Raw genomic sequence first — 26,117 nt, 5'->3', positions numbered from 1 at the left:
GAGTTGGTGGGTAGTAAGGTTGGTGTCAGGGAAGCAAAGCTTATACATCTAGTGGCTGAACTTAACAATGTTAAAGCAGAAAACCTAGGATTATTCTTAGCTTCCCCACTTTACTTAATTGTGTGATCCTAGGCAATCATTTTATTTCAATTTCCCTTCTTTTCTTCATTATCACGTATAAGAGGACCTCAAAATACATGACTTCAGGAAGTCTGCTGTACAAAACCTTCTCCTGTGTTTAATAAACTGTAATGTTGTTCATGTATAATAGAATCCCAGGCCCCCAGTGTGTGCAAATAACAGTTACTAGCTTGCCTCTTTTGTTCACTAGTGGCATTGTTGTTGGGGGGGGTAGGATTAATGTTTCTAAATTCACTCTTAAACTAATCCTCCTTAATGCACTGATATAATCAGTTGTACTAAGGTGAAAAGCTCCTGCATATTAGTTAAATTCAATTTTTGAATTTTGAAGAGACTGTCATATTTTTACACTTTTGCTGCAGAATGGGTTTAAACATGAAGGTGTTTCTAAAGTTAAGTGATGCAGGACTAGTTATTTCCTTTCTTTTACACCAATTAACCTTTAAATAAATGTTTTCCTGTTTTTTTAACATCTTTTTAATGTTAATGCTGTGTGGAGGACACAGCAAGCCAGTGCTTCTGTTGACCAGGGGGCCACATGAAAAGGTCTGAAGGGCCGCATGCAGCCCCCGGGCCGTACTTTGAGTATCAATGGGCGAGCACATTAAAGGCCTGTGTGCTAAGCTGGAGAATAGGCACAATGGTTCAGACCCGCTTCATTCCTCTCCCAGGCAGTCTGGCAGGGATCAGAAAGAAAGTGAAAAAGCAGAAGTTTAGAGAACTGAAGTGGGCTTCTGGTAATTGATTAAAATCTGCCTAAAGTGGAGGTCTAAATTTGCTGACAACTTTGTTAAATTAAAAATCACCCGAACAACTTAGCATCTAACAATACCAGTATGCAAGTCACCCTTTTTAAAACACTTAATATGATCTACTATTTACCCAATGCATCATGGGCCTGCCTCTGTTATTGACCAGTCAATTTGGAAATATACAAGTTAATGTTGATGCCAGGCCTTTAGTGAACCATGTGCGCCATTGGTGTTTATACCACCAACACTCTACTTGGTTTTGTACGGTTTTAAAATCACCGACACTGCCACGTCCATCACGATATTTGTCCCCACTCTATCCAATGAAAGGAGTTAAATACGAAAGTCAGTGACTCCGAGTGCATACCAGAATATCCTCTCACAGAAACTTTGTTCACTTTGACCTGAGAAATAGAGTTAAGAAGTATTCCTTCTTTGGCAATGGGGGCGTCCAGGATTTGTTTTCTATTTGTTGGTGGTGATTTTGTGAGCTTGTTGTCATTGAGGATTCATCTTGCAAATTGGGATCTTGCATGCCAGAACTATTTATTCTGTTCCTTATGAAGCCCTTGACCCTTTTTAGATTTTATTCAGTGTTATGTAGTTATGCAAATTACCTGCTTTAATTCTTAAATTATCTGATTTTGTGCCAGATCGAAGAACCTCGGTCACCACAGGCTGGTAAAATCCGCTGTGAGTTGTAAGGAAAATTGTAAGGAAAATTCCCAAAGGGAAATTTCATTTTCACTTGTGTCTGATTATCTGTTCTTGAATCTTGATCAGGAGAAGAAAATGGACACACAAAAAAGCATTTTATCTTTCTTTATTGGAACATATGTAATACTTTAAAATGTGGTTTACGTCATGACAGATTGGGTTTTATTCAATATACATTATAAAATACAAACACTTTATCAGTGCCTCAACAACACACACAACTTATAAAGTTAGCAGCATTTTCTGCAAGTACAAAAATACACAAATATTTAATACCGCCAAAAAGGTATCATGACATTATAGAAACTCAAAAAGCATTTTAGATACATAATTACTTCAAATATATTATTAAATGATCTATATGGTGAACAAATAAAAAAATGTTTTGCCTGCAATAATACACTGTGCAAATTTAAAGCAACTGCACAACTAGCCACGATGCATTTATTACAAGAACAAGCAAACAACACAAAGAAACGAAACACTACCGGTTTGCAAGCTTCTCAACCCACAGTGATCTGTGATTATGATTACTGCAAAATACTTTAGAAACATGTTGCCAACAGAAAATAAAGATGTACCTATAAAGGATATTTATTTTTCAGAGAAGGGTGCTAAATTCTACTTCGGGAAGGACAGCAAAAACAATGTTTGTCCAACCCCACACAGGCATCCGCAGAACTCCTACTAAGCTTTTTTCAAATCGACGTTGACAGAGAAGGACATAACAACAGCAAACAGTGGCTCAAGTTCAATAAATATGGTTGCATCTGATGGGATCTCTGAATAAAGTGCTCTTTAGCCTCCTACTCTATTTATTGTACTTCTTAGTTTCAAGGTCAACACTGGTGTCATCCCACATTGGAAATCGACTGTACAAAGCCTCCCAGCAACGCCTAGTGTAGTGTGTGACTGTTATGGGCAGATGACCAGATAGATCCCTTGAGAAGGCTGCAATAAGCGGCTTCTGGAAGGAGTTTGCGCCAAGATCCTTTATTGCCTCATCACAGCGCTTTCAAACATAAGACTCCTCTGAAAAAAGCCTCTTGTCCGTCTCTTCGAATGTATTGTCAGAACTGCAGTTTTTTGGCCACTCGCCATTCCCCTGAAGCACATCGTCAGCCGGGTCTTTATTTTTGGGAAGGCATTTGTGAACATCTGGTTGAAAGAAGTACAGATCCGCAGTGTTTGATGGCTTTGGGGATACACAGAAAGTCTTCTCAATTGCACTGTTTGTGGTTTTATATGTAGTGTTCGTGTTGGAAGGCAAAACTTTATTTCTTTTGAAACTTGCAGCACGTGCGCTTATTTCCCTTCCAATGACAGCCGTACTGTCCTCGTCACTCTGTCCACGCTGATCATTTAACATTGATGCCACCTCTGAAGAGTGATGAAAGTTAGAATTCACAACTTGAGCCTCTTCCTTCATGCACAAGGCAGACACTTGTCTTTTTTTTGTCTTTGCAAACAAAGACACATTCTGCCCATAGAATACAGTTTCAGGGATGTGGCTGTGTTTTGTGTCTATTACTGATGGCCTACCAGTCTTCAAGCCAGCAGACTGACAAGCAGTTGCGTTGTGTTCAATGTCTTTCAGCCCATTTCCATTTTTGTCAACAATACTCTGATTGATGAAGCGTTCCTGTAACATCTGGTTTGTGTCTCCAGCTTCCATGTCACAAGATGGCGGGCTGTTAAGCTGCACAACTCCCTGGTCAGAATATAGACTGCCAAACTCCCCTTTTTCCGGATTATGTAGAATTTCCACTGAGACTGAATTTTTGAGCAACATTTTTTCTTCTACAAAATAAATCTTTTCAAGTTCATCACATGAGCCATTCCGTGGCTCACAATTGTTTATTTTGCCAGAGTTATGCTTTTTGTCTTCGTGCTTAGTTTTTTCCCTTTTCCTGAGGGACCAGTTTTTCATTGTTGTGGCGCCGCTTCTGAGCCATGAGCTTGGGTGCCGGCTGCCATGGCTCTTTTGTGGTGGCCACTCGAGATTGTCATTTCCAGCACAAGGTGCACTGCTTCCGACGCCTTGCTTCAATGAAGTACTTACCTCCTGTCCGTCCTGTGTGCATGGATGGGAGCTGGTGCTTTCATGGGAAGATTCCACTGGTTTCCTTTGCAACCGGAAAGGACAATCCAGAGGAGAGGAAATCTCATTCGGGGTGAAGACAGAATAGTCCGAAAGCTGCGAGAAAGCGCTGTCCATTGAGCTCATTGAGGAGCCTGACGGGGACGTCCCCGGAGAAGACAAACTGGAACAGCTGTTCCTCAAGCAAACATTTAGTCTCAAAGGGGCAGGTGGCAAAAGCTGATTTGCGGTGTCTTTTGTCTCCTCAACTTGTGGGACGCCACCTCCCTTATTTACATCAATACCCAATGTCAAACTGCGGTCAATAAGTTTTTGCCCCTCTACTTGCAACGAACGGAGCTGTTTCAGGTAGCCAGCTTCTGCGTGAGACATCACTGCATCACAGCTGGTTTTGCGGGCAGCACTGTCATGTGACCCACTGAGCTGGCTGAGTTTGGAGGCAAGCAGTCCTACGATGGGCTCCGAGCAGCGTCGATGTCGCCTCAAGTTCATCAGTGTATCGGACACTGTCGTTGAGGAATAGCCAGATGTATTCGAACAGAGGGATCCATTTTCTGAGTGTTCCTGTGATGCAGATTTGTGTCGCAGACCAGTGATGATCCTCAGAGGCTTGGATCTGGGGGGAAGCTCCAGTTCAATTCCATCCACTTCAGACTGATCCAAGTCGCAGTCACTCAAAGTCAAAACTGAGTCCCTGCTCCTGTTGTCAGGCCCACGTTTTGTGGCTAGTTCACTTACAGTGGAGTCACCATCATCATTGAGCTCATTGTCCAAGCTGTCGTATGATGAATCAATAAGTTGATAGGAACAGATATCTGAAAAAAAAATCAAAGACAATATTACACTTTAGATTAAAGTAGTTTTTCAGTAATATTTCATAACAGTATCAATGTAGTGCTATATGAGCAATCACATTTTCCATAATTTATCACATAGAACCAAGAACTAAGTATTTGCAATATTTTAAGACATCTTATTATTTATAAGCTAGCACAAGAGTTTCGGCATTTTGAAACAACCTGATAACATGTCAAACTTTTAAGGCACCTTAGAACTTTAATAATGTACAAGAAGAGACATTCATACAGCAGCCCTTTTCAAGTGCTTTTGTATGCAGGGCAAGTGAGTTTCTAAGTATACGCTTGAAAATATATTTTCATTCACCAACTTCTTACATGGACTTGGAAGGATCTTTCACTGCTGACCATCCATGGCCCGAATTGCAAGGCCTAGCTGAAGTTAGTTACAGAAATGGAAAGCTCAGTGCCTATACGTGGCAGCTACTACGTCTAGGTGGAACTAACTTTACAGCACAGAGACAGCTGTGAAAGCTGTCTTTTCCTCAGACCGAAGTTGAAGTGGAGGGGGGTGAGGGTTGGACTAGGCCCAGAGATAGACCTGGGCACCAAAATGAAAGCGGCCCCTTAGCGAAGCAGATAGTTGAAAAAGTGGCTCACTTTTGTGAATCAGGCCAGTTTTGAAATTGTTAGGACACTCTGTAGAGGTGTTTTCCTAAGTATGGGAGGCTGCCTGCATTTGTATTTGCTGCAGACAATGCTTATGGCAATATTAGAAAAGTCAACAGTAAACACAAGCCCACCTGGCCATAAAACATGCCCACGAACTGTTAAATAACCAGCCCACAGACCGATCTATCAGACCATTGCCCTATAGGCCAGTCCGACCCTGGGAGGGGCTTTTGGGCAATGTGAAAATCGGTGTTAGCCTAACTTTCTCATTACATAGGAACATGAAGGGTGTGGACATCTGGGGCTGCCAAATAATCATTTGGTCATAGAAGTCCGTCCCCCAAACATGGTGGCGCCCATAGGTGTTTACATCTCTTTCAAACAATCATGGATTTGAAGTAAATAAAACAAGATGCACAGAGATTATGCAGATTAGATGTTTTCAAAGTAAAGAAAGCTTAGGTAATGCTTCTCGCCTTTTAAACACAGCTTCTGTGAAATATATTGATTCTCTTACCTGATTGATAAAGGAAAAAAACATCGGAGAAAGTGCACAAGCCTGAATAGTTGCCTCTGATACAGTTTATGGCTTCTCACTAATGATCTCCTTTGGTAAAATTCACTTACAAGAAGTTAAAATAAAAAGGATAACCATGAACAGGTGATAAACTACCCCTTCTCTATGCCTTCTTCTGCGCAATCGCTATCAACTATAGCGAATTCAATGGTCCCATTTCATTATTGGTACTGACAACCAATTGTGAAAGTTCCATAACTTAATATAATTTTTCAAAACAAATTAAATTACAAATGTATGTTCACTTCAAACGCTGATTTTATTATAGCAAACTGGATGTATTGCTTTCCTTTTAAAGTTATATAGTTCTGAAAATAGATTTAAATTAAAAGACACTGCTCTCGGTGAAGCAACTAGTGTCTATCCAGGCTTCTCCTTCATCATGTAAAGCCTAATATGTATGTTTTACTATCCATACTGGCTCTTAACTCTTTCAATGCCTTCTCATATGGGTGTAGTGTAAAATATTGAGCTACCAGAATATCATATATAACATTTAGAGGATGAAAATATCCATGAGGTAAGTAATTGTAGGTAAGTATAGACATACTATTCTTAATTTAGGGTGACCAGATTTTGGGAAGAAAAAAACGGGGCAGGTCAGACATAAAAGAAGGACTAATGCCTTTAGTCTTAGTTCTATATCTGGCCTGTCCTGTTTTTTTAAGTAGCCTTGAAAATATGTTAAGTAGAAAATCTGCTTCATCTGCAGAAAGAAGTTAGCGCCTTCTGGTGTAATGTGTGTTCCAGTGCGTGCTGATTTTACAGCATGGGAGAAACTCCTGGCACTGAAAATCAGCACAAACAGTGCAATTTACCCAAACGCCGCCTCTCGCGAAACTCCACGTAGTGAGGTGGAGTTGTTTTGCTACTTTTGCGGAGTTTCAGGTAGCAGAACTCCACAAACTCCACCCAGGCCTAATATATATGTGGGAAGTAGGGAGGCATTGCACAGAAAAAGTGACAAGAACTTTCCCATTAAAAGGCTATTTTCACTGGATGCGGGAAAAACTATTCAAAACTATTGAAGAAGAACTTATTCCTCAGGATATTGACATAGTGCTGTACCACATCACCACAGTTGAAATGTCGACCTGTAGAAATATAGAGAGCATAATATAGAATCCTGAAATATTCTCATGGTGTCTTTTGGAGCAAATCTGCAATTACCTTGCCAATATTTTTGGAGCTAATATTATGGTTTCAATATATCTACAGGTCACCATTGCAGGGGTTGATATGGTGACATACTACAATTTAAATTGGGCTTCATTTTAATTGTCATTGTACCTGAGCCATCTTCTTTTCCACATCTTGCTGACAATTCGCCAAAAAGAGTGGTGATATCCTCACCAAAGATCTTGGTGCAGTTCTCAATGAGATACTGTACAAACAAGGAAATCTGCAAGAAGAAAAACACATCAATTTCATATATTGTTTTGAAGGAAGTGGAGTACAGGAAAAAATTTGGACAGCTATACTTGGCTGACACCATTTAATCTTCATTAATATGTTTTTGGGTTTCACATATAAAGTATCTTACACTTCAGTGACTGATACTGCAGCAGTATCAAGGTGGGTGATACCTAAAAAAGCAAGGAGTATGCTGGCCTCTAATTCACCAAGGAGATTTACTTTCATAAAACTGTTAAATATATTCATAAATTAAGCTCTGCATAATTTAAAGTACAATTTACAATTTAAAAATCAAGTACAATTAGGAAAATGTCTGGCAAAGTTTTGTACCTGGAGGACATTCTTAAGAAAATGAGCAAGGACTGCAAATACTAGTTAATATTTCAATTCATTCTTTAAGTCCAGTTAATTAGAAATCAGCTAATTACAAAAAAAAATAAAACCAGCCATTTTTGTGCATTTACGATTGTGCCAAACATCCAGAGAGTTAAAGACTGTATTTTTTTGGAAGTCTTAGTTTGGGGTAGGTTTGTTGATTTAACCACACATATACACTCCAAGAGAAAATCTTCCATGCCTACAAAATGTTGTATCCTTGCAGTGCTTAATTTGTAAAACTATAAGTGTCAGGGCCCTCATCAGTGGCCACTGTAGCTTGCACCACACATTACTTTCAGACAGTGCTGCCAATCTTCGTATCAATACAACTACTAACAATCACACACCTACAAGTGTGACTTCTCAGACTATTACAAGCCCCCTAAGCTATGATAATGGCTTAGGCGGTTGGCAATAGTCATTTTAATGTATATTGAATTAATACACGTCTGTTTTTGTGCTCATCTCTAGATTAGACAGACAGCACCAGTGCATAGCAGACTGTTGCAAGCCCCAGTGTTGGCAATTAAGTGCTGGTGCCGAGCACCGGCGACCACCGGCTCAAATTAAGCACTGTATCCTTCTATATTATTTAACTTTTCTTGTTCCATGTCAGTTTAGATATCTTTTGATGGCATTGAGGTCTCCTGTTGTAGGCTGAAACAGGTAACCGGTCTAAACAGATTGAAAAAGATAGACTGGCAAAATCTCCACCACACAAATATTGCTCTATAAGGGTTTTCCAAATGCTCCTAATTCCAATATCCAGTCTCTGCCATCAATTATGCTAGAATAAAGGTTCTCCCTCAGATTCTCCCTTGCTGACTCAGAAGATCAAATTACCCCCTTCCTAAAGGAGGTGGAAAGTGAGTTTATGAGGATTTAAGATTTAGATTAAGATTAGTATAGGGAGATATTAGTGCATGCCAATATGTTGGCAGTTTATACTTTTGTAATCTATATTTTTTCAGTGATTGTCATCACATGGACATGGGTGGAAGCTTAATCCTGCCAATGGTAAACAATTAAGAATTGTATCTTGGGGCTGATGCAGACTGTTCAACATTCTATTGCTATTCAGTTATGCCCTTGTTACAGAAGTACCATTGCATGCATGCTTTAATTCTCAAATCTAAAGTAAGAAAATAAGTAATTAATAGTTACAATGCAATACGGGTACTCGATTCAACTAAATATCCATTGTCAAGCGCGCCTTTCTAGGGAATGCCCCTAGGATCTGGAGTTCTCTTCCCACTATAAGACTTTCCCCTTAACTGCAAATCTTCAAAGTCATACTGAAGAACCATCTATTAAGCATTTCATAGCAACATCCACTTTGTTCATGCCAATAAACCTATCCTGCTGATGATATAAACTTGCCACTATTGTCCTACCATTGCACTGACGCTCGCTTATAAGAATTGGATCCTCATACTTATTCACGTAAGTTCTGCTTGCTAGAAATGCATATATCTTATGTACATTATTATTATGCTCCTGCTCTGGTTCAAAGGCTACCTGCATCAAATGCATGTATAGTCTAAAGCTCCACTGTCTGTACTGGTGTGGACCACACAAGTATATAGCTCTCATCGCCTTTCCTGTTGTACATAATATAGCTTTTTTATTCAACTGATGCTGTGCGGGTTCCTCTTCACTACCCCTGTTATGAAGTGGCTTGCCACTCTTTGGGGTCCAGAAGTGTCACAACAAAAACTATAAAATAGATAAATATGTTATGTTGCATCTTACAAGAAAACGGAGCTTTGCTTGGCTTCAGCCTTTCAACTAAATATGTGATGCGGAATGACAACGTACAGGCGCACGCGTCACTGAACATGTGACCAACACAAAAGTGGCACCGGGAAACACCCGCTGCTAAGACATAACTGTTCTGGTGTGAAGTGCCTGCCCTCCATATCAACCTGCAGCCAAAACCGCCAACCTTCATAATGACACCAGAGCCCATGCTCAGCAATCGAGACGCTAAGGATAGATACACTTTAGCTCAGCTATCTATTAAAAGTGTTATTCAGAAAGCAAGGAAAGTACACATCTCCCTGAGAAACTGGGCCAGTTAGAAAGCAGCACAATCACCACAGAAGGCAGAAGAAGACGAGTGGTCTCTAGTGGGACACACCACCCAACAGCAACTTGGCCTTGGGAAGCAATTGCACTTAGAGGTGAGTTGAAGGCTTCCTGCTCAGATGTTTGCACTTCACCAACCTTGAGAGAATGGCAATGTGTGTGAAAAGGCAAAAAACAATGTGCAGTAGCTACCAAATAAATGAATACCAGGAACATTCAAATCAAACATGATATTGGGAAGAACGGAAAGACATAAAAAACCTGGAAATTAATGTTAGTCGTTAATTGGTGTGGTGGTAGATCCGGTGAGAAATAAAAACACTGTCCCGCTTTGCGAGGTTGGGAGAGGGACGGTCCACAGCCAAACGCAAAAGGCAGAAATGGTCCAGATGAAGGCGGAAACTTTAAGAAAAGCTGCTTCAAAGAAAACCGGGGGAGGTTGGTGGTATAGAGGAAAGTCAGGCCCTGGCTGCAGGCGTTCAAATCGTGTTTTATATCCCAACTCAACAACGCTCGTAGTTCTTTTTAAAAGTTTTGTTTGGATGTTTGCTTGTGACCTGCAGGCCCCTTACAAATAAGCCAGCATGACGTCTTAGCCGTGAATACATATTTTTCCAGGAAAGAGTCGTTGATGCTTCAGTGTGGGGATAACTGCATGCAGCCACAAACTCATGTTTGTTGGAATTCATAAACGTTTCTTGGTTTTAGATTCTGGGCGCAAGTATTACTCCTACCCATGACAAATGTCTCCTTTCAGTGGCAGCATGAATTCCTTTTCATGGTGGGAAGGAGCAGGATACTCTCCCAAAATTGGCAAGGGTGAAGGAAAGGTTTCTGCTACAACCAAAAGGGTTTTCCTCAAGGAGAAACAAATAAATATAAAGAAAAAAGTGCATTCGCTGCAGTAATTTAACTTACTGTATTTTTATAATTTCTTTTTTTATCAGAGTATTTACCAGGCGCAGACAGCACCAAAAAGGTGTGTGGGTGCCTCATGCACAAGGATAACTTATACCAAGGAATAACAAAGATACGGTACGGGAGCAAAAGTAACGATTCCAGAATTACAAAGTCATGGCCAACGAAGGCTAGGTAGGAAGCTGGACTGACTAGCTGTAAGAAAAACATCTGTTAGTCTTGCAGTTGGATTTGTTTGAACAGATGTGTTTTGAGGTGACGTCTGAAGGCCAGCTGGGTTGTGGTCTTTCAGGATTAATGAGGAGCAAATGTCATGCTGCAGGAGCTCCTCCAGCGAAAGAGATTTTTGTGGCTAGTAAGGATTTGAACCTGGGGGTTTCTAGAAGAAAAAGTGTTCATGTTTCTCAGGCCTCTAGTCCTCCTGAGATGGGTAAGAAACCAGCTAAGCACATAGGACTGTGGTCATGTGTGACTTTATTAGTGAGGGCACACAACTTAAAGGAGATCCTTGAACAGACTGGAAACTAACGGAGATTGTTAATAAATAGGGATGTGTTGATTTTGTTTTTTGCTTTATGAACCAGTCTGGAAGCAGAGTGAAATAGCTAGTTGATTGGAGCCAACCAAGTGTGACTGGGGGACTATGGCAAATATGGGATTGCATAAGCCTTTATCTCGAGATGACTAGAGAATGCACCACTAACTTCAGAGACTTGGGAGAAATTAAGAGTTTTATTTCTTTAACATGTGGAAATGAGGATTTATTTTGATGTGAGGGATAATTTTGAGAGCAGGATCACTAGTGAATGCTAAAGACCTGACTAATGATGCAGGCAAATGCACAGAACCCTTTGGATTTAACAGTAGTAATACCTGGTAAATGCCGGACACAATTTGCTCTGTGTCTCAGAAGACGCGTTTTGAAAATGTCAAGGAAAAAGCAACGATTGGGACTACAAGGCCAGAAGAGGCTGAACTGCAAATGTGCTGGAGACCTTTTTCACAAGTCATTTGCCAAATTATTTGCCAAAATGGGTTGTGAGGTAACAGGAATGCTTGAACACCATGAAGATAGATAGATTGATCGATCGATAGAGAGAGAGAGATAGACAGATACTTAAACAGATGGATAGACAGACAGAAAAAATTAGAGCAGCTTTTACAACTACCTTTGTAATATGTATTATCAGTTTAGTACTTCATATTATGTAGTTAACCTCACTTACCACACAGTTCCATGATAGAAATAATCACACTTTTAATGTGTGCCTGTAGCAACTCTGCTTGGATATGCTCAATGAGGGGCTTGTGCTCTGCATTTCAATATGCTCTGTGACAAGAGCACAGCAACTTTGCATGCAGATTTATTCTTGCACTAGGAACCCAGTGCAATACAAACTCTGCAAAACCAAACAAATGTAAAGCTCAGCTTCTAATGCGAGTGCCTAAATTAAAGGAATAATGCCTAACAACACTTACGGGCTGATAATGAGTCCCTATCAATGCAGGTTACTTCTGTTCAAAGTAGGTGAACCACCCCAAAAAATACTAGAGGAATGTTTGATAGTTAATGACGCAGTATTAGAAAATTGGAACAGTGCGAGTTCCACCCGAGGCAATATATTGTTTAGAGCCATTAATGGCTGATGCAGACATTCTGCTCCAACATTCCAATGTTGTTTTTCTGTTTCTCCCTTTTTAAATTTAGAATGACTCACTCCCAGTAGGTGGAGTGCTCTACCAGCGTTATAGTCATTCTTCCTCAGTACCATAACATTTATTTAAGTCTCTCTCCCTTGTTTTGGGCATGAGCTGCCTCTGGTTAGGGGCAACCATTATTGTCCTCAGCTGTGGACTACAATCCTGATTTAAAACATTAGAATGTTGGAAGAATGTTGGCCCTGAGCCAATCCATTGATAAGGAATTGGCTCAGGGTCGATAAATGGTTGCTACAAACTTTCGCCTCCAACAGCACCTGTTTCTCTCTGTTTGTTTTAGAACTCCCTACCCTCAGCTGGTAGACTCTTCTAAAACATTATAGCCTTCCTGCCTCAGACTGTGCTGCTTGCTACAGGCCCTTTCTAAGTTATAGGCCCTCGCCTGTGGCTTAGGCCCATAACAATGGAAGAGGGCCCTTAACAACTGTTATAGCCCTTGGCAGCTGGTGATAACGCTACATTATTGCTATTGACTCCTCCTTCGCATTGTTTCACAGCAAAATGAATTGGGCGGAGGGGCTTACTCAATACCCCAGCCCAAAACGCAACCTGCTGAGCCCACACTCGATGCCGAACAAGTGGGAGGTCTGAAAGGTCCCAAGCAAACAACACAAAGGTGACTTCTAGGTATTTGAAAATCGCTTCTTCCAATCAAAACAAATGCCTTTTTAGAAATATCTGGGCAATATACCTAACAAATGTGAAAAGGTAGCCCTGTGGTAAAAAGCATCTACATTTAGTTAGTCCTTAAAAGTGGGCAGAAACATATCCCCCTTTCTTCTGCTCCAGCAAAAGAGAAAGTGATGGTACTGCCATTGTTAGATTATGGGGATATTATCTGCAGAAGACTGCATCAGAAGCTCCCACAAACTTCAACAGTAGCAGCTTCTGCAAAATGCTTAACCTAAGGGGTAGGGAAGAAATGATGACTTCTGTATTAGATTCGCTCTAATCATCATATGAAAAATATCTCAAGTAGCCAAGTGTTCGAGATCCTTACTCCATAAAATGAGTAGTGAAGGCCAAAGTTTCCCAACTATACATGCAACTTATGAATCTGCATCACACCCTTAGTAGTGAGCACAGTTCACCAAGAAAAGCCAGACAGCTTGCATGGAAAGAGCTGAACAGGACTTACTGCGAGGTTAGACAGATTTTTATTTTTTTATTTTTTACTATCTTACAGAACCTCTTCTAGCGAATAAAACTAATCAGGCTAAACACTGCATGGATATTATATTCACTGTGCTTCCTTCACGTGTTTCCTGCATCGGAGCGTTCACCCTTTCCTCCCCTTGAAAAGTTGCTGAAACACACAATGACAGGCAGATGACAAGTTCGAAAGCCAGTAAGACTGACTTAGCCTGTCGTCCTTCCAAGGTCGATAAATTGAGTGGGATTACATTGGGTATAATTAACATCTGTTACCTACTGCGGTTAGAAACAGAAGAAGTAATGTATTGAGTGCTAGATAAAAATAAAGAATTATTTAAAACTCACCACACTGAGAGGCAAAACTAAAACAGTTTGTTCTTGGAGAGAGGCAAAACTGAAACAGTTTGGTATTGGAATTCTGTGAGCTTGCGGTAACATTTAGTTCTTGAAGTCCCATCAACAAGAGGCAAAACTTGTTGCAATAACTGCCCAGTTGCCATCGAGAACTGGGCAGGCAAAATGCATCCCGGCACTGCAGTGGTTAATTCTTTACTTTGTGAGAATGGTCGCAACTGGTCATCAAGTAACAAAAAGTTACTTTTTCACAATCACGTCCTTTAAAATAGTGCTTCTCAAACGTGTACACCTGAACATACACAGAGCAGGGTCACTACAGAACAAAATATCGAAAGACACATTCCCAACAGAATCGAAAAACATCCCTGTGGACTTTGCCACCAGAGCAAACTGCATGTTACCTTTTTGGTGAAGTCGCTCTCCACCTCGGGGCTGGATGGGGTGGGCAGCCAGAGCATGCTGGGAGCAATGCAGACTGCCAGGTTGAATGCCGTCATCTGGTTCGTTTGCGAATGGCCCTCTATGGTGCGCAAAACTCCGAACAGGTAACGCAAGAGGGTGACATTTGGTCGTGGGAGTTGCTCGATTAGCCTGAGAACACAAAGCAGAGCATGAGTCAAGGCGACTTGTGATGGGAAAACATTAACTTTAAACCTCTGTCCATGCCTCGGAGCGAAAACAAAGTCATTCAAGTTAGTCAGACTGCCTATAAACTCAATGAGCGCACGAGATTACTCCTTGTAAAACAAAGATCTTCAACACAACGCCGACGTCATGGAAAGTTGGAGAGGCAGCACTACCGTTTTAATAACCCACAGTTCCTAGAACAAGGAACCTCCCATCTGTACGGGTCAGCCTTCGCTGGTTATATAGCTGTTCTGCCAATGTATAAGTCGTGCATTGTGGGTTGGTTTTGTGGCACTGCAAGAAGCAGCATGTTGGCACTGTTCCACAACAGTCGGTTCAGCTACTCATGGGTGTTATAAGCAGTGGCGGCTGCTACTTAACAGGGGTGGAGGGGAGGGACAGGGTGCGAAGGGACGAGGGTACATTTAAATTAAAAAAAACACTTACCTTTGAGGGGAGAGACGTTCATCATCACTTCGTCCTCTTCCCAGCTGCAAAGGCTCCCAGCCAACCACAACGCTGCTGACTGCAGCGTCGTGATTGGTCTTTGCGGCCTGGTTCACCGCTCAGACTGGGAGTGGGAGCCTGCGCATGTTCATTACCTGGCTGTACTATACAGCCGGGTAGAGAACATACAAAGTGCGCATGTCTTTTTGGCCGGCCCAAAACGGCCAACCAAAAAGACTTGCGCACTTTGTGTGCACATAGCCCTCCCTCAAGCCCTACCCCGTAACGAAAAATAAAATGATAATAACGTAGTGTACATTATTATCATTTTATTTTTTTATTTTTGGTAAATCCAGCGGGGCGACACTCCTCTGCCTTAGCGGAGGAGCTGCCCCAGCGCCGCACCTGGTTATAAGTCCGCGGAGAAGTACTTTGGTTACTGCACACTTTTATTGCTGCAGCAGATTTTCGGTGGCAATGGAATTACAACAGCACTTTGTGATAGCCCAGTCCCTGGTTACCAGGAGAACAAAAGAGGTGGTAAACAGAAGCAGAAACATGTATGGTTATTCTCCATGTTGTCCGGAAGTTACACACGATGGGAAGACTGCATGGTGGCCCGCTTACCACAGCCGAATATTAACACTGCATCCTGTATGCTGATGATGCTGTTTTGATGGCCCGCACCCCAATCGCTTTGCAAAGATTAGTAACAACCTTTGATAATTGTATGGATGCCTTGGGTCTTAAAATTAATCACACTAAAACCTTTTCAATGACATACTCCAGAAGTCGCATAAAGAATTGTCATATTGACCTAAAAGGCGTGAAACTGGCCGATACAGGGACATTCTCGTACTTAGGTATTGTGTTCGACGACAAAGGCACATGGGTACAAGCTATAAAAGCGAGAAAACTGCTATTCACAAAAACCGTTATGGCGATAAAAAACTTTTCTAAAAGGGTGGGGAGAGCAACTCCTAAAGATATGATGACTCTTTACCATGCGAAATGCGTTTCAGTAGCACTGTATGGGGCAGGACTTTGGGGTTACCGGGACTGCACTACCCTACAGCTGACTGAAAACGCTTTTCTGAAAACAGTCCTAAGCGTTCCGCAATCAACCTCAACATTAGTATGCCACTCAGAAATGGAAGTAACATACCTTACAGATCTTATTCGTGTTCAACCAATTTTACTTTGGCATAAAGTATGGACCTCTGACCCTGCGAGGCTGAATAGGGCTATCATAGGAGATGCCCTAGCACTTACTCACTCGCTCAAAATCTCATGGCTAAATTACATAAAGAATTTTCTTACTAAACTAGACCACCCTGAGTTGTATTCTACCCCAGATGAATTGAAAACAATTTCCAGGAAAGACTTGAAAAACATTTGCCTCACCCACCTGACCGAATCGAGATGGGATGTGGAGGCAAATAAACAGTGTCAGGAGAAATCATATGATACAGCAAACGAATGGTATGGAACCATACTTATGTAATGTTCTGAACCCAAGACATCGGTTCGTCCTTACGCGTTTGAGACTAGAGTCCTTTCATCGCCTCGTTAGCTTTCCCTTGACTAATGACTGGTCTCGACAACTGGAAAAATGCCCTTGCGATAATGTTTCTGATCAAAATACAATGCACACACTCCTTTTTTGTAAATATTATTTTATTCTTAGGAAAATGTATGTGACACCACTTTTAAAATTAATGCATTTTAAACAATGTCGCCCAGCTTTTTTGTATCTTTTGTCTCTTCCGTCTATCATGGTTTGCAATAGATTAGCCTTATTCCTGTGTTCAGTGATTAAGGCCAGATCATACCTTGAGGTAAATGAGCGAGATTTTTAAGCATTATATCTGAGATCACCCCAACTGTTTTAACCCAATTGTTTATTAACTTCTTTTAATTTCTTCTCTTTTATTCTCTTATCTGGTTGTATCCATATTTATATGCATTTTTAGTATTCTCTTCTTTCGAATATCGTTTCTATGTACAGTGACTTTTATGATTGTTAAAATCAATCGAATAAAGTTTTTTTTTTGATGATGAACACTGTATTTAGCTCCCAGTTTCCCAATTCATCAGCTTCCTCCCAAAGATGCAAGTGCTTCCGAAGTAAAAGCAGTAGACAGGAGAGGTGCACATGCACATTATGGAAGGTAATATGCATTGCTTACAGCAAGGCAGAATTCTACCAGCAAGGGAATAAGATTTACCGCACAGTGCTATAACATATGGGATCCTGCAATCCCTACATGAAAGCCCGTCTCTAATTTCTTTGTTAGAGTCAAGTTTTGACATCATACAGTTGAGTTGCGATGTCAAAATGCTTAATGCCAGACCCAGCAGCCAAGGCGAAAGGAAGGACACAGAGCATAATTACAGCTGCAGTTTAAACAATAAAATCAGGAGTAGCTTTTCTTCTGATCTGTTTTTCTAAAAATGAACCATCTGCTGAAAGGAGCTATTTAAGGTCAGGTGTTTACTTTGTTCCACACTAATTGTAATTACAGCAAAGATGGACTCTGCATGTGACACATTGTGTTACAGAATTTTCTTAATCTGACTGACTTTACACTTAATACCAATATTTTTTTGCAAAAAACTACTAACTTCTTTTTGGTGTGTTTAGTTTCACACTACAGATATTACTCTTCTTGTTTAAATCTATGAACTTACTGCCTCTTACATAGGAAAGAGAGGCACAACCGTAATTTAACCAGTTGTGGGGAGGGAGATAGTTTAATTATGCATTTAAAGGAATAAAATACCATCTACCATATGTTAAAATAATCTTGCAAGTCTCGTCGAAGTTCCATGACCTTATAAAATAACTATTATTGGTCTTGTTCCTCTATATGTCCACTGAACTCCTCAGTGACTTGTAATATCTTTATAATGTACAGCAAGGAGCACCTTATCACAATTTAGATGACCTAACAAACAAAAGAGTGTTTCCAAGTCACTTCAACTCCATCAAGTATGGCAAAAAGTAATTGCTGCAGTCTGCATGAAAGGCTCTCAACATTCCTATTAGTGTCCACTAAGACCGTGGCCTACTTTCGAGCTTTTTCAACTCCTACATTAAACAACAGATCTGGACAAGCCCTTAACAGTTGCACCTTTGGCTTCAAATGACTGGACAATTAAAGGCAATTCGCATCTGCATCTTTCGAGGCCTAGGGGTTAGCACTTCGTTGTGAACTGCCTAACACTTGTTAACCACAAGATGCCTGTCAACTGGTTATACTTGAGTGATTCCAAAACATAATGCAGCTAGGCACCAGAGAGGTTTCTTAACTCCTATTTCTTTGACCTTGCTCTCTTAGTAACTCACAAGTGCCATTATTATTGCTAACCTAAAACTTGTCGATCACTCTCAATGAGGAGAGGTCAATCATTGCACAAGTGTCCATATTATAAACAACAATTTGATTTTTCACATTTGGCAAAGGCCAGCCAATGAGAGAAGGACTCTCCTTATCTCACTACAGAGTAAGATGGAGTCAGTGAGACTTGCTGACCCCACCCCACTTTGTGACAAGCGCCACTGATGAACACTCAGCCCTGAGCACTTAAGGGCTTAAAAATGAGGTGCTAAGGTCCAGGCCCATCAGTGATGCTCCCTCTTGTCATGAGGTGTAGGCTCACAGAAGACTTTGCTGGGTTGTGGAGGTCACGTCCATGGGGCTGTTAAATCTTCAGCCTTGCAAATTTCAGCTGAGGCAGCAAGGCACCTCTGCATTTAGAGCATGTACATCACCTGAATTCCTGACCCAAACATGGAGAGTGTCTGTCAGACTGACCTTTGTTCAGCCTGACAGATACTCTTCATGTGCCCTCCACCCTTACCAAAGGACCATTGCTGTTGTACACGTTCATGCTCTGAAGCCTAGTTTTGGCAGTATTACTCCTATGCAAACAATAAAAAATGGAGAGACAGGTCAGAATTGTAAACCCAAGCCAGAATACCTGCTGTGCAATAAGAGATGGTTATCTACCAAAGACCTCCTTTTCCAAGAACACAACAAATTTGTTTTTGTTTTGTGATTACGTTCCCGGTTGATTGTGTGATAAATCTAGTGGCAGTAAAATAGCATATTTCTGTTGGGTACTGATGGTAGTCCAGTTTTTTATGCACCTCTCCTGAAACCAGCATATCTTTCCCTAGTTGCACAATACCTATGGTTTGCGGTTATTGGAACAACAGAATCCTTTAAAGGAGCAAATGACCAGTGGTCTTTTTCCCTTTGAAATTCTACACTGTGTATGTTACAATCATTAGCAATGAAAACATAGATTTACATTATAGATGACTTATTGTTAAGCAGCACATCTATAAGGGCACTATCTGATGTTACTTTCACATGTAGTTTTGTTAGCCTGGGATAAGACTTGCCAAACATTTTTATTGTAGAATGAAGTGCGATTTAGTTTTGCAAGTGAGTAGTCCCTATGATGAGTAGGTCAGTCTTAATTCATTGGAGGTTGTCTGAGAGGGAGATGGTATGACCATACCAGATTACTCACAGGTAGCCACTGCCTGGCAAATATATGTGTAGTGATGGTGAGTCCTCTGTAGACATATTCGAGCAATTTACTGAAAAAGGGAAAGGGCAACTACCTCTGAATGGCTTTTATCCTTTCTTCATGGCTCGTCTGATCCAGCACAGCAACCCACTTGTCACACAGCTTGGTTGAGAAGATGCTGTCTGGGATGTTGCGTAGAAAATCCTTTTGAATAGAATCAAAATAAAACATAAATTAGAAAATATTAAGGTAACTGTGAAACCAACACTATGCACTTGGTGTAGTTTGTTAAAATAACAAGAATAACGTGTTTTATTCATTAGGAGATTTATTTGGAGACAAACAACTTTCAAAAGCACACCCAGTACCATTCAGAACCCTGTACTGTGCATTTATCGTACTCTTTTATCTACGTATGACCACTGAACGCCAACAAGGGGTTGTCACGCATAGCGGGTTCAGCTTCTTTTGAAACAATGGCACTACCGACGATATCCCTGGTCTCAGGTACGGGGGCGGCTCCTCCATTAGCACACAGGAGCATTGCCCCACTGCTGGGAGACAGCAGATTCAAATATCAAAAAAATAAAATGATATTTAAAACACTTTAGCATTGTATTTTTTGTCCTGCAGACTGCCAGCCCAGCCGACGGAACATCCTCAGAGCCAGACTTAGGGTGAGCCATTCTGACTAGCAGCAGTTGCAGCGGGGGGGGGAGGAGTGGTGGGATTTATGTTTAAAGTTTGTATTTGAATTCACTAGAGGATTTGTAGCTTTGTATTTTGTGAGAGGAAAAGTGTCAGTAAATAAATTAAGCCTAAATTGCACCTTCTCCTTCCACTTGCCTGCCTGTATGCCTTCACTCTAAGTCTTAAGGTGACTGATTTTTAAAAAAGAAAGAGACAATTTTAGAAACATGATCAAACATCTGCCAACATCCACACATTTCAAGCTGGTAAATCTGGTGAGATATTGGTAGAAACTTGTCACTATTAATAACAATTGTGTCTTATTCGAGTAGCGCCTAATACTGCATTTTTAAAATTGCTGGCAATAACATCCGTTTTTGGCATTTCTAAGGTTAGCAGCATTCAGTTTAACCCGCACCCACTTTCACGCCCCATGACTTTGAAATGTCACCAGCCGCCACTGGTCAGGTGTCATGAAAGCAGCAAACAAACAGAAAGAAATCAGAGCTCAAAAGTAACTTTCTTTCACTGCTTGGCATTTAGTAGCTGGTCAGCAGCAAAGAGGCAGCGGCGGAGTGCAAAGCGTGTGACTAGGGGGCCATCCACTGGCATCCTTGAATGTTCAAAAGGAAAGCCCACTGTCAATAAATCAACTCCTGGCATTTTGGTGAACTCGTGCCCATGACAGGTGCCTTTATTTACATTTATAATTCCATGTGCTCAATGTACCACCCAAAAAAAATCTACAATTAGTTACTGACATGTTCCAAATTTGAAAACAGAAACCCTTGAGCATAAAAAGCACCAGATGTCTTTGTCAGTGTTGATACTTGTTTATTTCGTAGCTTTACCAGTTTTGCCACACACGTGTGCCATGTTATAAAAGACTTCCTCAGGGCTAAAAAAAAAAAAAAATCCTATAGTACATGAATTAGTCCTAAAGAACCAATCTGGTATATGATACATGAAAACAATTGATGTTCCTAATATAAAGTAAACAGTGTCCGGAGATTAGAAAATGTGACTGTGTCACGAAAGCAACCAATAGAGAAATAAAGTGAATAACCCAAAGAACAGTCTGACACCTGTGTCCAAAATAAATCCATGACTGAGTGCAAAATATCTCAAATAAGGAGGAAGATAGAGATGATGGACCCGTAAATGCATTTCTTCTTTAAACTAAAAGTCTTGAAGAAAGTTCTTCCTTTTCTTCCCTCAGAGCTGTGAAAAACAGTAATTTTAGCATTTGCAATTTCGAGGCTAGATTACTGTAATGCTCTGTATGTGGGCTCTCAGCAGTGCCTACTAAATTAAACACTTCAAAATGTTGCAGCTCCAGTGCTGTTGAAGATCACTGAATTTATCTTTATCTCACAGAGCATCTTGAACCAGCATTGGCTACCAGTCAGCAAGCAGATTAAGTTCAAGGCCCTCTGCTGGGCCCATAAGGCACTACACAAGGTTGGCCCTCTTTCTTTTCAAAAGATTTTCCAATGGTATGTACCCACACGCAATCTACATTCCACCACTGCTAATGAGGTAGTTGTCCCTAGAATTACAAAGGCCCAGTGGGGAGGAAGAAGTTTCTACTGAACCTTATGCATATGGTGAAATGCTTTGCCTGACCACCTCAGGCCGCAGTCCAATGTGTTGATTTTCAGAAAACAATTAAAAAACTGGCTTTTTCCCTCTGGCCACTAACTAGGTCCCAGTGGCCTTTTTGTTCAGAATATGGTATTGACACTAGCGCCAAGACGCCATTCCTTGGTATTCACACGCTTTAAGTGAATATTAATGTAATAGGATTAAATTAAACATTCCAAAGCCCGAAAAGTAACCCATATTAGTCTCTTGTGCCTGCAGACACATCACATAGCTGTTTGAAGAGCGTCTAATCAGAAATAAAAGAGTAAAATACTCATGGATGTGATTTAAAATTCATGGCACGATTAATAAATCCAAGTGCTTATTACGTAAGTGAAGGCAATCCTTACCTACCTTAAGAGCAAAGCGCAAACTAAAGAAAATATCTGAAATCAAAATCAAAACAGTCCAAGGCCTATTTGAGTATAATCAAGCCAGTGCAGAACTATTCACCCACCATTTACAGAAGATTAAAATACCATATTATGAAATTCATTTTTTTATCACATATATTGTGAAATTATATAATATAAAATTACAATATGGTTTTAAACCATGACATGTTGACGCACGTACAGAAATAAAGTACTTATCATAGAATTATTTCTTTCAAGTACTGAATAGTGCTTCCAACATATTTTGTTTCACAAGCACACAATATACAAATACAACATATTTCATCAGATGCATCTTAATGGTGTATTCTGGGCTCCCATTGTAGCTAAAAGAGCACTTTCCTTTGACTACTATTCCACATGCTGAACAAAAAGCACATTTAGAAATCCATTGGACACAGTATCAAGCCAAATTAGAGGTGTAACCACTCTCGGGTAGGTTGGACTAATGATGTTTTTTTTAATGGTTGTACCCCCATGGTAAATTACACTAGGACACAATGTTACAAATTTCTTGATTGTTGAATCCTGCTGCTGCTTAAACCAGTGCTTATTAAAAATGTGGCTCATTCTTCCACCATCACTGCCAAATTTAGTAATAAATCTTATGTGGTTTCCCTTGTTACGTTTGTTCTTTTTGTTATCTTTCCTGAGCAGTGCAGTTTATTCTTGCTTTAAAGCTCTTCATCTTACTTGTTCAATCAAGTCTCAACTATAGCCCCTTCTAATAAATATCTTTGATGTTTTTAACATCCATAACAAACTCTTCATTAAAGCTACAGTTTCAACCTGCTCTCACCACCTCACCCATTGGGATTTCTTTAATCTGAGAATAAGGGTGTGAGCTTTTAGCATGCAAAACAGAATTGCAAGAAGTTTCCTTTCCAAACATCCTGCTCTCCAATTTCTCTACTGAGACACATAGCTAAATATCCAAATAGGCAATACTATGCTTGCCGTCAGTCATTGTAAATCTCATATTCTGGTCATTATCATTTAAGTATATTACAAAGTATAAAAAATTCTTCTCAGTTCCAGTCCAGGTGATCAAAATGTCATATATAAATCGGTCCCAAAAGTTAATCTTGTTGACCCACTGCAAACCCAGACATGCGCTTCCTCAACCATATAGTCATATCCAACAACATCTGTGTATGAGCTATACATTCTACTGGTAAGAAAAATGTAAGTGCCTTTAAACCCAGATCATGTGTGACACTAGGATATAGAGAGACCCCATCTTGTGTGACCAACGTTCTGTCCTCAATCCAAATCACATCACTCATGATGTTTAGTATGTGTTTGGTATCCTGAATATGCAATGGTAAGTTTCCCACATAAGGTTTAAGGAAAACAGCAAAATATTCCAATAGAATAGCAGTCGACAGAAAGTACTCCTTTGGCTATAAAGGGAGCCAAGAATACACCATAAAAATTAATTTGACCTATCAAACGAAATATGTTTTTTTGTGGTCTGTTGTGTGCTTGTGGAAATTGTATGTTGGAAGCACGGTTCAGCAGTTAAAAGATAGAATCCTGGAACATCTTAGAGCTGTTAAATTGAACAATGACAAGTATCCTATTGCTGTACATGCGTCAACATGTCATGGTATGAAACCCATATTCTAATTTTAAATTTCATGCCATAGACATGTGTTGATCCCAGGGGTGGCTTGAGGGAGCGAAATCTAAGACGTTGAGAGGTGGAATGGATAATGAAGCTAAAAGGTGTTGATTGTAGTTTGAACATGGACTATGAACTGCAGTGGTTTGGGGAGATTAATCTTCTGTTCATGGTTAATTACATTAGTTAAAAATGCATCTTTTCCAATGTTTATGTCCACTGGGGTCTCAGGAACACTCTCAAGGGTCTCAAGTTCTATCCGCTCTTTCTTGGAGTATGTGTTGTGCCGGTATCTGACAGAGGAGTGGCATATGCAAATTTCACTGTAAGGAAATCAACTTAAGGTGTGCTCTTTTAAGGAAGAATAATTTTCATCTTACTGACATTCTTGCATTGTGTTCGGTCTATTTACCGGGTTGACTCCTGTACCAGTTTTTGACAGACTTTATTAGATCACTACATCATTTGTCTCGTATTGGGCATTATGCCTGTTTAGTATTTTTTTCTTTGTTATGAAAATTACGTTATGGCTTTTTCTTTACTGGGAGTGCTAGACGTAACATGCTCGCAGGGGTAGGGTCCTATTTTCCCCATCCACAAATACTCCGTTAATTCATATACTGAATGATTTTCTAGCCCCGAGGAAGTATTTTATAAGGTGTAACACATGTTGGCCCAAATAGTGAACCTATGAAATCAACACTGACAAAGACTTCTGCTATTATTTATTAGCACTCAAGAGTTTTTGTTTTCAGTTTTTGAAAGATTCCCGTTACCTGGTGTATGGTTATCACCCCATCCCTCTAGAAGCACCTAACTACTTTATGAAGATTAGTAAACAGTGTGTTATGCTACACATGGGGATGTGGACTTGCTGGTGAGTCCCCAAGCCATCGCCATGTACAGATATAGTTGCTGACATGGTGGCTAAAGCCCCACCTTGCGCTTGAACAAAGAGAAAATTTACTATAGAGTTTTAAAATGTTTATGTACGTTCTTGCACGTTTCTGAGCTTTAAGTGACACAGAAAACACACATACATTTAATTTAAAAAAACAGCACCACCCCAGCCTCTTAATTTCACTATACTTCTGTTTTAAGTTTACGTTTTAATATCTTTTTGCTGGAGGACCTACAATTGGAAATAAGAAGTGTCATTTAACTACACTAATTTCACCAAATAAATAAAAGAACAACCCAAACTTGTACCTCTGCTTTTGGCCATAAGTCGGTATTTCTACTACATGTCTACACCACTGTGTCGTTAAACAGCTACACCATGGGTGGACGAAGAGCTGTAATTCAGGTCTCTCGATTGCAAAGGTATGCTGGAACCATGAGGACAAGTTGTGTCTGTCTTTTGTTTGCTGCTCGTCCTTTTTTTTTTTCATCCCACGGAAACACATGTGGAACATATTGAGTCACGTTGCTTCTCCTTAGTCTTAATTAAATACAGAAATGCCCCTGGACATATAGACAGCCATTTATATTTCCCAATAAGGAGGCATTTAGACACTGAAATAGCAAAACTAAGTTCTCCTCCACATCTTATCGTTCTTTAGTCGTTCTCCTTAGGATTCCCCAAGCGTCTTCCACTAGAATTACTTGATAAAAGAACCCTTTAAGTACAACCTCAACTCTTAAATGCGCTTAAATTCTTATTAAATGCCACCTGAGCAGACTTGGTTTCATCTTCATTTAAAATCAATTGCATTTGCTTTGACATCTTGGGCATCCTGAGATCTATTTTCCAATTAGTAAAGAAAAGTCTATCACTTAATAAGAATAAACTTAATTCACTATTGACACTTGGAATGGATCTTCAATTCTATCATCTAATTTACAGAAACATTTAATATATATTCATACATAAACTGTGTGAAACCTTGATTTAAAGAGTGCTAAAGTAACTTATGCAAATCTGTACTGAATTCCCGGATGAATTTGTGCGGGTCTTGTAAGTCAGACACTGTATGTTTTGCGCTATATCTATAATTAGCCAAGCTTCTACCAATGCTGGGGCAAGCTTTGCCCAGTCAAAAAGCACAAAATATACAAGACCTATTTTGATAAGACACTTGACATGGAAGGCATGCTACTGAGCACACCTTCTTAATTAGAAAGGACAGAAGGAAAGGGCTGGTCAGGGCATGCGCTTGTGAAACTATGAGCTTATCCCAAACTCAGAGTGACACAGCTTTTCCTGATTCTACTCAGACCAGGTACAAGGAAAGGAAATGCTTAAGGAAGATGCAGTCCATATCTCATCCCAGCCTGCATTATGAAGCCCCAGAGAGATATGCCTTTTCTGTTACACCTCTACTGGGGTGAAAAAGAAAAAATAATACATGTCAAAAGAA

The 26,117-nt window shown here is 40.2% G+C and overlaps 1 protein-coding gene across 1 annotated transcript in view; it reads right to left on the bottom strand.

Annotated features, from left to right (window-relative positions):
* Window positions 1–1,700: 1,700 nt before the first annotated feature.
* ARHGAP20 (Rho GTPase activating protein 20) overlaps window positions 1,701–26,117 on the bottom strand; it is a 252,881-nt gene continuing 228,464 nt past the window's right edge. Inside the window, exons 12-15 of the mRNA XM_069202303.1 lie at window positions 19,499–19,608; window positions 14,190–14,379; window positions 7,048–7,159; window positions 1,701–4,526 (exon numbers count right to left, since the gene is read on the bottom strand). Of these exons, the coding sequence (XP_069058404.1) occupies window positions 2,626–4,526; window positions 7,048–7,159; window positions 14,190–14,379; window positions 19,499–19,608 (2,313 nt within the window). The 3' untranslated portion in view covers window positions 1,701–2,625. The remainder of the gene's footprint in view (window positions 4,527–7,047; window positions 7,160–14,189; window positions 14,380–19,498; window positions 19,609–26,117) is intronic.

This window comes from Pleurodeles waltl, chromosome 8 (genome assembly GCF_031143425.1).
Source record: "Pleurodeles waltl isolate 20211129_DDA chromosome 8, aPleWal1.hap1.20221129, whole genome shotgun sequence".
Lineage (NCBI taxonomy): Eukaryota > Metazoa > Chordata > Amphibia > Caudata > Salamandridae > Pleurodeles > Pleurodeles waltl.
This window is presented reverse-complemented; position numbering and strand designations above follow the sequence as displayed.